This window comes from Dipodomys ordii, unplaced genomic scaffold, assembly GCF_000151885.1.
Source record: "Dipodomys ordii isolate 6190 unplaced genomic scaffold, Dord_2.0 Scaffold111, whole genome shotgun sequence".
NCBI classification, from domain to species: domain Eukaryota; kingdom Metazoa; phylum Chordata; class Mammalia; order Rodentia; family Heteromyidae; genus Dipodomys; species Dipodomys ordii.
Window position 1 is genome coordinate 7,339,682 of NW_012267327.1, and position 15,071 is coordinate 7,354,752.

The window sequence follows — 15,071 nt, forward strand, 5'->3', positions numbered from 1 at the left end:
AGGCTAGCGCTCTACCACTTAAGCCACAGCACCACTTCCGGCTTTTTCCTTTTTGCTTATGTGGTGCTGAGGAATCGAACCCAGGGCCTCAGGCATGCAAGGCAAGCGCTCTACCACTGAGCCACCTTCCCAGCCCTTAAGCTCTTGCTTTTGTATTGTGAATTTTTGCCCTCTTTTTTCCTTTTCTTTTCCCAGAAAAAGGAACATTCTCTGATTTTCTTTTCTTTCTAATTTAAGTTCTATTTGACTTTTTCTTTTTTTCCCTTCCTTCCTTTCTCTTTCATTTCTTTCCTCTTCTTCCTTCCCTCCTTTCCTCCCTTCCCCCTCCTTCCCTCCCTTTCTTCCCCGCCTTCCTCATTTCCTCCCTTTCTCTTTCTTCTTTCTTTTTTTACTGTTGCTGCTCTTTTGAAGACCATAGAGACATCTGAGTCTGAGATGGAATGAATTGTACAAATTAGAATTACTTAATAAGGAAGTGTTGTTGAAATGTTCTGTTTAGACCTCATGATATTTTCGTGCTTTATTTTATTTTGTTCTTTTATTGAATTAATTTTTATCATCTCTAGTTATACAAATATGATTCAATTCATGTCCATTTATGAGCACAATGCATCTTGTCCAGTGTGACCCCTTCCATTATTCTCTGTCTATTCTAATACCACCCATCTTTTCAAGTTACCTAGTTTCATTTTCACGCAGATATATATTGGGTATTGTGACTGTTTATACCCACTATTCCTCTCTCCATTTGTCTGCCCTTTTCCTCTTAAGCCCCACCCACATTTTTCATTTTAAACAATGTTAGTTCTATATCCTTGCCTTTAATTGTCCCCACCATATTTGTTTGTTTGGATTGTTAATTATTCTGTTATGGAGTCATGCCTTTTCTGCACAATCATATCTATTATCAATTACTAGGACTATTTTTTGGTGGTATTGGGGTTTTGAACCCAGGCCCTCATGCTTGTGAAGCAAGAGCTCTACCACTTAGTCATGCCCCCATCCCTGTTCTTGGAATTTTAGTCTAATTCTGTCCATTTTCTGGATAGGTAAACATACTCTATATTTTTTAACTAGCACCAGTAGCAAGAGTAATGGTATAATAAATAACATTTTGTTTGACATACATTTTTTCTCCAACCTTTGTTCTATAAACAAAGAGAATCTAAGACCTTTCACTGCAATCTACTTGATCAAGAAGAGGTTGGAGTGTACCTGGGGAAAGGTCTGAACCACTCTTCTAAGTGAACTGCAATAGTGCTTGAGGCACTTGCAGGATCTTGCTAACTGGGTCCAAGGGAGTTACAGAAAATCTCCAATAGCAGAAAAATCTCACATGAGAGGTGATTTCTCTTGAAAATCACCTAAGCCCTTATCCCAATAGAAAGTTGTCTAGCATACTACCTTGTTTGCAAAAATCCCATAATTCAAACCACTTCCAGGTTATGTGGCTAACATTGAGGTTGTGAGCCTACCTGGTTCATACTTCTTCATCATTGACAGATCTAGTTGAACAGGGTGTTAGGGTCCAAGAAGTGGCTGAGATGTGGCTAGTGCTGTCAAGAAAGCCAGTGGATGAGCTATAGTATTTTCCTGTACATCTTGGATATTATGAGAGACATGATTAGGAAATGGGACTTCTAAAGGAAAGTGAAAATGAGAGAAATGCTTGACTAAACAAAGAGATGACAAGAATAACAGCTGATATCCCAGCTGGGCAGGGAACCACAGGGGGTTGGCAAATGTCCTCTGCTTCCACCAGCATTCTCATCTCTGAGATGGATCAAAGGCTCTTTACAGGTAGCAGTTTGGAGTCAAGGCTGGTTAATTTTTATGCCAGGCAACCAGATGAACTTTGTCCATCACCGAGGTTACAAAAGAAGAAAAGTTAGAGTCGGTTGTTATCAAGTCCCGTTGCTCACTTCTGCAAGGTTTTATTCACTTGTTCTCCATTTCATAGCCTCATTTCATCTTGTCTAGTTCAAGTCTCTGCTTCTTCATATACTTGGGCTGGAGTCTCTAGTGATTCCCCCCCCCCCCTTTCCTCACTCCTAGTACTTCTTACTTGCATTCGTCAAGGTCCCAGCAGGGTACATATAACTCTCTGAAATAGGTTGGTGAAAGACAGTTTAATAATAGGATTTACAAAAATGTAAGCAGAATATAAGGAAGCCATAGTGTTGGGTAGCAGTGTGTCATAACAATCCCTTGTTATTTTGGGAGAGAATAAAGAGTTGTTACTAGAACCTGGAAAGAAAGAAAGAGTATATATGAAGATTATACCTTAAATGTCATTTCCTTTGCTCACAACCAGGCAAGGCCACCCTGCAAAGAGGTCTTACATTACTCTCCGTTCCTCCCTCCCTCTCCTGTTGCTCTTTGAGGCAGATAAGGAACCTATTGGTGAGGTTCGAATAGTGAAGTTGTGCTAGTGTACAGAATAAAGTGGAGAAGGTTGGTAATGGGAGCAGAGGGACAAATGGGCCATATTTACACCAGTACTCTTCATGGAAATGGGGCAAGGAATATGGCTTTAGCCTTCTCTCATGTATTCTTGACATTTTTTGTTGCATGTGTAAGCAATGCTTTTGTTGGCGGTCCATCTATATTTCTCCTAGAACACAGTGCTGTTTTAGCCATCTTAATATCCCCGTGGATCAGGCTTCCTTGGCTCCACAATTACATCCTCTTGGCTTCTTAAGTGCTGCCATCTTCCTTCCTCCTGCCACTTAATGTCTTCCATCCTCATTGCTGCTAGGGACCCAGGTGTGTAGAAGTGTCTTCTACTATCACCCAGATTGGCCGAGTTTCTCTGGAGAGCAATAGATAGCAGATCTTCTAGGCTTTGTGGGCTGTATGGTCTCTGTTGTAACAATAGCATGAGGACACAATGCATAATACACAAATGAACATGCTTCTCTTCCAGTAAACCCTCATTTATAAACACTGAAATATAAGTGTCATATAATTTTATGTGTCATAAAATATCACTCTTCTTTTTTAAAAAAATCTAGCTATTTGAAAATGGAAAAAATCACTTGTGGTTTGTGGACTGAACAAAATGTAGCAATGGGCCAGAGCTGCTCCTGTCCCAGGGCCATTCTAGAATTCTTCCTCTGTGAGAATTCTATTTCCTTTTCTCTGCAGTTTTCCAAAGCAGTGTTAGGCTCTCTATTAAAAGCAGTGTCTTAGAGACTTGTCTCCCAGGGCCCCTGTGAAGTATAAAATCTCAGTTACGGGATGAATCCCAATATTATCAAGTTTTCTCTCATCTAGCCTTACAGTCTACTAGACTTGCTCACTTTTGATTCAGCACCTTCAAGAATGGCTCCTAGGCATCATCTCCTAGCTCTTGCTAGGTACCGTTAGTGACATCTTTTTCTGTATACTCTTCCCCTTCCTTTAGCTGGCCAAGCACTTTCTCCCTTAGTGTAAAGCTGATGCTTTACTGTAATTAAGGGTTTGCTGGCCAGTAGAAATGTTGGAGGCACATCCTACTAGGGTATATTTTCTATCAGGAAAGTGGCAAGTTCTGCAGCTCCAGGTCACACAGGAGGAGCAGCTGGTTCAAGGTTCTCAAAAGCATTTGCCCAGAAACATCCATCCAGGACTCAAAGACCCTTGCTTTCCACTTGAGACACTGATTCTGGATCAGGCCCTGTGAGTACAGTGTGACTGCAGCCTTCTTTGAAATTCTTTTATTTTTACTCTTTTCCCCTGTGCCTGGTCCTCAGATGCTGTGGGTAAAGATGTGTTTACAAGCTACCAACGAGTAGCTGTGCCTTTCTGGTTGGCTTTAAGTTGATGATAAAGATGAGCTTGTCATTTTCTCTGCTCAGGGTTATTACTAGGAAAAAGGCCAGTTCATAATCCCTTTCCTTCTGTGTCTCTTCCCATTTCACCATCACCCATGGACTCCCGAGTGCCTCCCACAGTGAGCAACCCCTCTGCCTAATTCAGTCCTCAGAGGCTGCCTGAAGCATCATTGAGCACGAACGACGAGTTTGCATTAGGGTCTCAGAAAGGGGCTGGCATGCAAATGCTGCTACAGTCATTTATCATGATAGGCGTCTGCTGTGAAGACAGAGTAGGGTTCAAGTCTGTCATGGATGCAATTTCTGCTGGGGATGTGATTTCCTGACTGAAGCAAGACTTACATTCAGAGCTGGTCACATCTTGAGGCAGGGAGCTGGCCTTTTGGAACCTGACTGCTAGCTGCTCACTCAGGAGGACCCAACCTAAGAATGAATTACCTGAGAAGGAGCAGCTGTGAGCTTGCAAGCTGTGTTGCCAGCATCTGAGGAATGGGAGCACCCATCAGGTAGAAGAATAAAAGCAAGGCAGCAGCAGTCATTATGGTCCCCAGCAGCCAGCCAATAGAACTGTTCAGGAGCATGTTTTGGGGGGATGAGGTGGGGGGGTGCAGACAACAGATCTAGCTTTGGATCCTAGCCTTATCCTTCAGCTCTACCATACAACTTTTCTGAGCTTCATTTTTCTCCTCCGTAAAATAGGGAAAATTGTGATATTACCCTTATATGATTGTGGATACACTTGAGTCAGTTCACATAGATACTTGTGATTTATTTCTGACATGTATTCATGATTACTATGTATTAGGTTCCTGTATTTATTCTAAGCATATTACAAGTATTTGCAGTGCATCAACTTACCATGAATACAGGCTATTTGCTAAGCGGTTACTGGGGAAAGTGTTCTCAAGGGATTTTTTTTCCATGAAGAAAAAGAAAAATATGTATGTCAAGATCTTGGACAATGGACTATGCCAACTCCATAGTTCACTCTCCTCACATTCTCCTCCAGGGAAATATTCGTTTGTTCTGGGAGCACTTAGCCACAATCTCTGAGCTCCTTTTGTTCTAGAGGTTAATACATGTTCTCATTAATCTCAGACCTAATCTTTTTTAAAACATTGATTATAATTATAGAGTCTTCTATGCAGCATAGATGACAATGGAACCACCAGTGTTAAGATTACAAGCTTGTTGTACCAACAATAGGAACAAGGACACAGTGCAAAAGGTCAACATTTACTTGAAGAATTGACTATTCATGTCTTCAAAATGGATTAGAGACACCAAGGGCCGTAGTAGATATTTTAAACTTATCTTCATGAGCAATGATAGCCTTTCCCTTTCTTCATTCTAGAGTGTGAGTTTAGTTACTTCTTCTGAACATGTATGAATGAAGTAGTATGTGGAGAGAGGTGGCTGACTTGTGCTCTTTTTAGGAACAAATCCTCAGGCCCCCAAAGGAAGCTCCATTCAGAATTTCTGACACCTGTTCACCATGCACGGACCCATGGCCCCTGAACCATCTGTCTCAACCTCTCTGCCTATATTGGTGCACTGCACTGCTAGGCTTGACTCTGGTTGAGACTGGTGTTTCCTGTCCCAGAAGCAGAGAGTGACAGAGGGAGATTTGGTATGCATTTGTTGCTGTTATTTTCCAAGTCTTCGGCTGTTTGTAATTCTGTCACTCAGACCTACAGTAGGGTGCACTGCGGGAGTGGGGGGGGTGACTTGCGTTTGGAGTCTTCAGTGGTGCTGGGATGGCATCAACATTGCCCTTAGACATCAGTAAGCATTTCTCTTGCCATCCGACAGTGCCTGCTGTTCTTTGATTTTCTTTTCCTTATCTTCCTTTCTGCTTAACTCTCACCTACAGTGCACTTCTGCGGGTGGGGTGGTCGTTTTGACATCCCTGATTTCCCTAAATAGATTGTGCTGTGCTGTTTGTCACCATAGGCGAATCTATAGTTGGCTGGCAATGAGATGTTTCCTTGATTTGGAACGTTAGGCTCTTATGGACAAGGATGTATGAGAGTATGTGTGAGTGTGTATGCATAAGCATATGCGTGCCCAAGTATGTACCATCAGTTTTCAGTTGGAAGACATATATTGAATCTCTAGTGTTATAAAGAATATAGCACAGACCCTTCTCCTGTCTGTGCCTTTCAGTGTATCCCAAAGTAGGTACAGCAGTGGTGTGGCCTCTGAGCGCAGAAGGAAGCTAGCCCAGCTCCAAGTAGAGTCCTATTTCGGTATCTCTCTGGCATCTAAGCTTCAGAAGTCAGGGTGTTGTTTTTGGGAGGCACAGCCGAAGAAGCTGGAAAGGCATGACCGAGTTACACAGGGTATTGGGGCCATCATAATTTTCTGTGTGTGGGGAATGCAATGAATCATGGACCTTTTTTATCTTTTCTTGCCAGTCCTGGCAAGGGCTTGAGCACTGTCCTGAAGCTGCTTCTGCTCAAGGCTGGCACACTGCCACTTTGAGCCTTAGCACCACTTCCAGCCTTTCTGAGTTTCTTGGAGATGAGAATCTCATGGCTTTTTCTGCCCAGGCTGGCTTTGAACTGCCATCCTCAGATCTCAGTCTCCTGAGTAGCTAAGACTACAGGTGTGAGTCACTGGCATCCAGCTTGAATTATGGATTTTCTTCCAGAAGAATGTACCTTTATCTAAAAGTCTTCATAGAATTTAAGAGCATTTACACATGTCCTATGTACCCCAGGTGAAGTGACCCTTCTGTAGGGGCTGTTGAAGGCTTTTAGGCACAAGTATGGGCTGATCCAATATTCATCTTTTGAGAGATCATTGTGTTGATGGCCATGTAAAGTTAAGACAAGTGTAGTGGTGGATGAGTATGAATGCAGGCATGAGAGAAGACATGGAAGGGAGGAAGGAGTCAGCCTGGATGGAGGCTGTGTGGGTGACTGGAGTGCTGCGTTAGCTTTCCAGGTTCTGATAAGTTGTGACATAAGCCAGAACAGACAAGGTAGGTTGGGGTATAGGAGACATCTTGGTTTTTGGTGGAGATACCTTGGTTTCATTTGAGACGAGTTGATCTAAACTGTCTGTGGATCATCTTGATTTCATTTGAGACAAGTTGAGTCTAAACTGGCTGTGGATCATCAGTCAGCAATGACCACAAGTTAGTGGTTGGGCACCTGGTTTTGAAACTCAGGACAGAGCCTTGGGCTGATTTAGGTAGAAATATTGGATCTTCAGAGGACAGATAGTGATTACGGAGTTGTACAGGAATGAAAGGATGCTGGGAGAGTACAGATAATGTAAACACAAGGAGCAGAATCCTGGGGGGACCCCTTGGCTTGGGGGACTGCTGTGCAAACATCAGACCTGTCTGAAGGCAAAGGTGTGGGTTCAAAGGAAAAGAAGGAGAATGAGGGGAAGTGATGCTACAAGAGGAGGAAGGAAGAAATCATAGTGTGTGGCTTAGTATAATAAAAATATAAGTAAATTCATTACTATTGTCAAATGCAGTAGAAAGTAAAAAAATAAAAGGGCGGACTGGTGCATGGCTGAAATGGTAGAGCACCAACCTAGCAAATGTGGAGCCCTGAGTTCAAACTCAATATTGCCAAAAAAGAGAGAGAATAAATAAGAAAGTATGGATTGCCAGAGTTCTCTCTGGACTTAGGGAACAGGAAAGAAGTGGTATGGACACATTGCATTGTAAGTGTGACAAGGTGGTTTCGGTAGACCAGTTGGTATTTGATCTATAGTTATAGCAAGATGGAGAAATCAAGGACTGCTGTGGTAAGAACCCAAGTTGGCCACCGTGTGTCTATATGTTTGCACATGTGGGTATAAGAAAGGGAGGAATTTCTGAACAACATCCCTATATTTTCACTTTGTTTGCTTCTAGCAGAAACCTCTCACAATCACTTCTGTGGAAAGTAGACCAAGAAGCACACCAGCTGAGCTACAGGAGTGGAGCCCCAGCATTCCCTCTTCCCCCAGAAGCTGTGTTCAAGAGCAAGCCAGCTCAGCTGTCCCCTGTGGACAGGAGAGGGGAGATGACTACGTTGAGCCACATGACTACTTTAATGTCCTGAGTTACAGAAGCCTGGGGAGTTTCAGTTTCTTAGCAGAGACTGATTAGTGACCAGAGACATCTTCTGTCTTTGTATTCCAAGTGGATGTGTAATCCTCTGTAGTGCCCAGTGTGTGTGTGTGTGTGTGTTTGTTGAGTGAACGACATCCTCTTCTCCATCTCCACATCCTCCATTTTTCTTTTCCATTCTTTTTTGGCAGCCTTCAGGGGAAGATCCTGTACCTTCATCATGAATATTCATTTTGTAAAAATGAAAATAGCAATAACGAGGCGCTGGTGGCTCATAGCTATGAACCTAGTTACGTGGGACATTGAGATTAAGAAGATAACAGTTCAAGGACAGCCTTTGCAGAAATGTCAGGGAGAATCCATCTCACTGCAGGGAAGCTGGACGTGGTGATACCCACCATCAACTCAGCTAGGACAGGAAGTCTAAAATAGATGGATGGAAGTCTAGGCACACTGGGAAAAGAAGCACGATCCAAATTTTAAGATCACTGGTGCACAACAGGGCTGGATGCAGGGCCTATTAGTAGAGCACCTGCCTGCCTGCCAAGCATAAGGCTCTGATTTCAAACTACAGTATGAAAAAAAATACAAGCAAAGAAGATCCATGTTGGTCTGGGTTTAAATCCACTGTTTGGAGCCACGTTGGTGCTTGAACAAGCACAGTCCTCATAATAGCACAGAACAAGGTTTGGTGATACAGGTGGATGATGAGGGTGGCCTAATTACAGAGCCATCCATCTCTCACTTCTTGCTGTCATGGATACTGATGCACTGAAGGTGTTTAAGGCATGCTACCAGCCTCTGGGATGGGGGATACAAGGATGACAGACATTGCTTTGTGCCCTTGGGAATATACAGGGGAGTAAAAAGATAACTGCATAAAAATAGTAAAGAGGTAAGGATAGTACATGAACTCTGGGGAAAAGATGTCAGCTCAGGATGAGGTGGTCAGATGGAATAAGCAATGTGACTCCCCTGGTAGCACAAAAGAGCTCAATGAGTCTGGTCTGGTATGGAGATCCCCTCCCCCCACCTGGGGTAACTTTGGATCTAAAGTTGGTATTGGTCAGAGTCCCACAAAAAAGGCTCTGGTACCAAGGCAACCAACAAAACAGATTTTCTTCTTTTGGAAGTCATTCCAACTATCTTTCATATATAACGTTCTACAAGTCCGTTGTGATGTCCTGGTAGAGAGAACCACTGTCCATCCAGATGTGCATTGGGTTTATCTCCAGGAAATACCTATCCAGCCAACGAGCTGAGTGCCAGTGCCGGAGCCCAAGATCCATCTTGGGCTAGAATCTATCTTCCATTGAAAGAAAATCTAGATTTCAAAAATTGAGTTTTCCTTGGGGGAAAGTGTATATGTGGTGTGTGTGTGTGTGTGTGTGTGTGTGTGTGTGTGTGTGTGTGTGTGTGATATAGAAAGTTTAAAATGGACAATGGTACTCACTAGACACTATGTTGAAAATGAACTATAAAACTTGTGGGTGGGGCTGGGAGGGCAAAACTTGGAGAGAGCAAGGGAAAGGATGACATTGTCCAAAAAGAAAAGTACTGTTTACCTGACTTATATGACTGTAACCCCTCTGTAGATCACCTTTCTAATAACATTTTTTTTAAATTAGAGGTCCTTTTCATCCTTGGCCTATGTGTGGAGATTCAGATGATTGAGCCATTGATTTCTATTAGACAAACTTAGGCTGGTTCTAAGAAGACTTTCACCATTTTGTAGAGGAATGAGCAAGGACACTGGGTTTCCCAGTGCATGATGTCCTTGCATGGACACGGAGCTGAGAGAAAGGAAAGTGAGTTTGTGTCTTGCCAGGAGCTAAAACAAAGCATTGCTCTGTTTAAAAATTTGCTATAAAGACAGTTCACTTCCTTCCCCTCTTTGGATTTTCATTTTTCACTTTTTTCTTCCTTCTGCCAAATGGATATTAATAATGACTATTAGTAACAATTAGTGGAAACCTCTCCGAGCATCAGCTCTTTGGAAGAAAGCTAGGATATGTGTGAATTCTGTTGCTCACAGTTCATAGGCTTTTTTATTCTCCTGCAAAACTAGTGCAAATGTCTTGGAAGTGGAACACAACTCATGAATTGGAAATGGATGAACATGTAACATAACTGGAAAGGTATCTCTGGCTGAGGTTGGACTGGGATGTGAGCTGGATATTACTTGCCATAATTATGATAATTGTGAAACATTAAGAATGCCCTTTAGATAAGTGATTAAAAGTACAAAAGAGCCTCTAGATGTTGGAAATGGGTCAGCTTACTAAAATGAGATTCAGTTTGACAGAAAATCAATTTCAAAATGGAACTCATGGAATGAGATTCTCCTTTGGGAACCAGCGAAGACAATCTCCCTGGAAGCTGGACTCATGGAGACATGTGCAGTTTTCTACATGTGGCTGTCTCAGTGCTTGTGCTGGGGGTAAACTCAACAGGACTGCACCACAAGTAAAATATACACCAGATTTTTTTTTAAGACAATGGGAGTCATAAAATGTAAACTCCCATTAATGATTTTAAAATACTGCTGACATGACAAAATTATGTTTTAGATATATTGGGTAAAATAAAATATATTGTTAAAATTAATTTCATCTGTTTCCTTTTGCTCATTAGGCCCATCTCCTTGAAAATCTAAAGTTGCAAATGTGGTCCTCAGTAGATTTCTAGTGGATCATGAAGCTCTGGACTGTAATCCCAAATTGGCTGATGACCAGGGTGGGTGTGGTGTCTCTGTCTGTGGATTTCTGTTTAAAGTTGAGGAGGAAAAACTGGAGGAAGCTTTTCTTTCTAAAGTCTTTCAAGAAGTATCCAAGACAGAATCATAAAGGAGACTGAGAGGCAGGAGACCACTAATTTTCTTGGATTCCCTCTTGGGATCTCTGACAGGAAGAAGTAAGGACAAATGCAATAATGAACAAGAATTCATGAATGAACTCATTTACCCATTCTCCGCACACATTCCAAGGCTGAGCTTATATAGCCTGAGCTATCATCCACAGAATTATACTGATCAAAGGTGAAATAGTTTCGAATCCTGCAGCTTTGAGATGTTCTTCATGAGTGGACAGCACTGAATTTCACATGGGAAAGGAATGACAAAATGTGGATTCATTTGTGCAGTGGAGGTGAGCTGTGTCATCAGTTTTGAGGCTGGGACAGGTGTAGGTTAATGTCACACACTGACTTCTATATCACCACCAGTCCTGAAATTCCAACTTGTTGTGTCAGGAGCACTGAAGATTCAGAATATTTTTCTGGCCTTGTAGGTATTATCCACAATTTGGATGATCTTAGGTAAGGCTAGACTACAGTCTATGGAGTCTAGACTAGACTAGAGTGTATGGGAGAGCTACTTCTTGCCTTAAAGAAGACGCAACAGGAAACCAAGACAAGAGAGTTTTTTTTTAATTATTCCTTCATATTCAAACTTCACAAACAGTGTGAACTTGTACAATACCTCGGAAAGTGAAACTTACAAAAAAAGTGCTGGTAACATTTAAAAAAAAAAACAACAAAAACCCCAAAAAACAAACATCATTCTTAGCAACATCAATTACTCTTCCACACAAAACAGAAACCTTGTAAAATTTATTTTCGTATTTTTAAGGCGTAATACTTCTGTATAAAGTATATGCAAGAGATAAAACTTCACAGTATTCCAAAATGTCACAATAATAATAATAATATAATAGTATAATGAAGCGCTACAGTTAATTTTTCTTTTTTTTTTGAAATTTTTTTCCTGTTTAAATAACAAATACAAGTCACAGGTAAATATACGTGAGAAAAATACGAGGCTAATATTAAATGGCAGGTAAGGATACTGTCACTGTAAGAAAAACTGGCAGGATGTGTGTATTTAGTCTATATTTTTAAAGCACTTGATAGAAAAGGCGTATGCAAGGTTCTTCAAAACAATTTTTCTGTTTGTTTGATAACTGACAACAAGTTAAGAGTATAATGAGAGAAACAAAAAAAGGAACAAACTTCCTCTCAAAACTATTGACCTGCTCATCACAAACCATGTATCTACGGGAGGATGGGTGTGTGTTCATTGTTCATGTATGTGTGGATTTCTACGGCACACGGATTGGTACAAGCAGTGTTCTATGCCCACCTATCAGGACAGAGGGTACGTCTGCAGTCATTCAGCTCACGTTCCTCTTAGAACATTATTCCCGTCTAAAGCTGTCTTTCCTTCTCTCTCTCTCTCTCTTTTCCCAAACACTTCCCCAGTTCCCAGGTCTTCAGTCTGAAAAGATAGTCTGGTCAGAAAAGTTTCCTTCCATTCAAAATTCACTGGGAAATGGAAACTGCAGAAACAGTCTGAGACACCCATGCGTACACTGGAAATATCACTTGGACAAATGAATTATGCTTGTGTGTGTATTATGTGTGTGTGTGTGCGCATGTGCACGTGTGTATGTATTTAGGTCTGAATATACAGTGTATGTGCGCATATGTCTATGTGTATGTATACACAGTAGCAATTGCAAAAAAGGGACCACATTCCTTTCTGTATGAAGATCCAATGTGATAAGAAATGTTCCTGTACAGGGAAAAGGGTTCCTTCAAATCTTATCACAACACTGTGGTGGGAAAATCAGGAAATGAGTTCACCTTTCAGCAGTCACCACAGTAAACTTCATTGAGGACACGCATGCCCAGATGTCTGGTCTGCGCACATATGTGTGTTAACAGCTAGCTAGTCAGCCAACAGGTAACAGAAAGACAGCAGATAGCAAAAACACGTCAATAAGGTGCTCAAAGAAAAAAGTGGCACCCACTCCTCAGATGGATAGCCACGTTAAGGTGCTTCAAAAAGTTTTTTTTTTCAGTTTTTATTTCAAACATTAAAAGAGTATTGATTTGCACATGATAGATCTGAGCCAGGCCAAGGGTTTTGAGATTTCTGACATCTTCCTCTGAAAAGGGCTTTCACTGTAGTTGTTTTTGTTCACTTGAATGCGGTCACTTGAGTTTAGAACACTTTTTAATAGCCAAGAACTGAAATCAAATCAACATGACTAAAAGAAAGCAGATGAAATGGTATAGAACATTACTGCATTGGATCGAGATGGTTTTGCCCAGTCTCCCTCTCTTCCCTAACACTGTTCCTTTTGTTCTTTGTTACAATCCATTCCTTATGAACATACAGAAATGACCAAAGTCACTGCAAATGGCTGTTTTTATTTTTTGTGATCTGTTGCAAGAGTCCAACCTTGTTTCCTCTGCTGCTGTTTGTGTAGCATCTGGATTTGTAATGAGCATCTGGATTTGTAATGAGCATTGATTTTGTTATGTGCACATGTGTATATATGCACATACAACACACCTATATATGTATAATATATACACTATATATGTGGCTATATATAGCAAGTGTGTATACATTTATACATAATAGAGTGTATATTGTTTCAACTGGAGATAAACTGAACTGGGTTCAGACACTATAGCATGTTTATCTTTCCCCTGCTCCCTCTGTATATTTTAAACAGTCTGGAGCTTTTATTTTATTTTTTAAAGTGCATTTTCAATGCAGAGTAACTGTAATCCATTGATTCCTTGGAAAACATTTTTGATGAGAAAAAAATCTGACTGTTCTCAGCCCCAAACAAGAGAAACCTGAGTTTGGTCGTGCCAGGGGCTGGTGTGGCAGTGCCAGGCTTGTGCCTGAGTGATTACTGGGCATTCTGGACTCCGGGCACCTTCGCAGCAGCAGCAGCACCTTTATGAGAAGGTAGAGATAGAAAACGAAGCAGGAAGGAAAGCTAAGACTAGAAAGAATGAGTGTGTTGTTTGTGTGTGTCTGCATATGAGATTTGCTAACTTTGACTGGAATAGATTTGTGCAGTCCCTGCTTGGCTTTAGCTGAGATGTCATCTATTTTCCCTCACCAACTGACACTGACCTCCTATGTGACCCCTGCATACTCAAACTTCCTCCCTAAAAAATCCCCACTCCCGAGGGTGATTTCTGTGTCAGTTTCTAGAGGGTATGTCAGTGCCAGCATCAAGTAGGAATAAGGCACCAGAGAAATCAAAATGTTACAAAAAGATGCAAAACCCCATTTCAAAGAGCCTCTTCCATTGCTCCATTAAAATATTGCATGTGATACCATTCATTTTGTATGCAAAGTATGTCAAAAACAGTCTCTGAAAGGCCCTTCAGCACCAGAGATCTTTAGGAATGCACCCTTTGTCAAAACACCCCCCACCCCACCCCCACCCTCACGCCCATCCTACAACAGGAGCAAAAGCACCAATCAGGAGAATGAGGCAGCTTGCCTTGCTCACCTCATTTTGATAAAATCAAAGAGGTCCATGCAATAGAAACTGCAGGAATTGCTCTAAATTCAAGTGGATTTAAGTGGTCAGGTATCTGATTATTTGATGATCTAGATGTCTAAAAGGTGTTATGAAAGGCTTCAGATGTTTGTGTTGAATAGGGGGGGTGTGCTAAACAAAAATTATTCTTCAAATGATGCCCAAGACTTCCACTAACACTTCAGCCTCCCTATCTTTTTTTCCCCCTTAACATTGTAAAAAAGAAGAGGTTCATCTAAGTATAAAAGGGAAAAAATGAAGGCACATGATTTTATTCGGTCCCACAATCCTTAAGAAAAATGATACTTTTCAAGTGTGTGTGTGTGTGTGTGTGTGTGTGTGTGTGTGTATCTGTATATGAAGTGAGAGGCTGAGGGCAATGGAGCAGTCATTTGGGGGAAATTGGAACAAGAGAGAATTTTGAAACAAAGAGAAGAAAGGAGAAAGGAGAAGATGGAGGCCTCTCTTCAGCTTTCTATCATTGACAGTCTCAAGATTTGGCTGCTTTAGGGTCCAGAAAAGAATGTATTTGACTTGGTCTAGAAAGTGCCCCAGTTAAATATCTCCAGTTAATCATATTACAGCTTTTGGTATTTCCCTTTTCCCTTCCCTCCAGCCAAATGATTTTTTTCAAAAAAAAATACCACAGTTTCTTTTTTAAAAATGATGTTTTTCAATGTTGAAAAACTATGGAAAAGCTATTGGAAAGCCTCAGGGCACACTGCCTCTCCATCTTCACAGTGAGCAGATGGATGGACAATCCACAGAGTCAAAGAGGAGGCCGGCAAGGTCCCATGTGCTGAGTGGTCCCCTGCCCTGCCCAGGGCTGAT

General features: G+C 41.5%; 1 protein-coding gene across 1 annotated transcript in view; it reads left to right on the forward strand.

The window, feature by feature from the left end:
- Positions 1-9,303, forward strand: part of Tigit (T cell immunoreceptor with Ig and ITIM domains) — a 16,780-nt gene extending 7,477 nt beyond the window's left edge. Inside the window, exon 4 of the mRNA XM_013028555.1 lies at positions 7,696-9,303. Coding sequence (XP_012884009.1) covers positions 7,696-7,929 — 234 coding nt within the window. The 3' untranslated portion in view covers positions 7,930-9,303. The remainder of the gene's footprint in view (positions 1-7,695) is intronic.
- Positions 9,304-15,071: the final 5,768 nt, after the last annotated feature.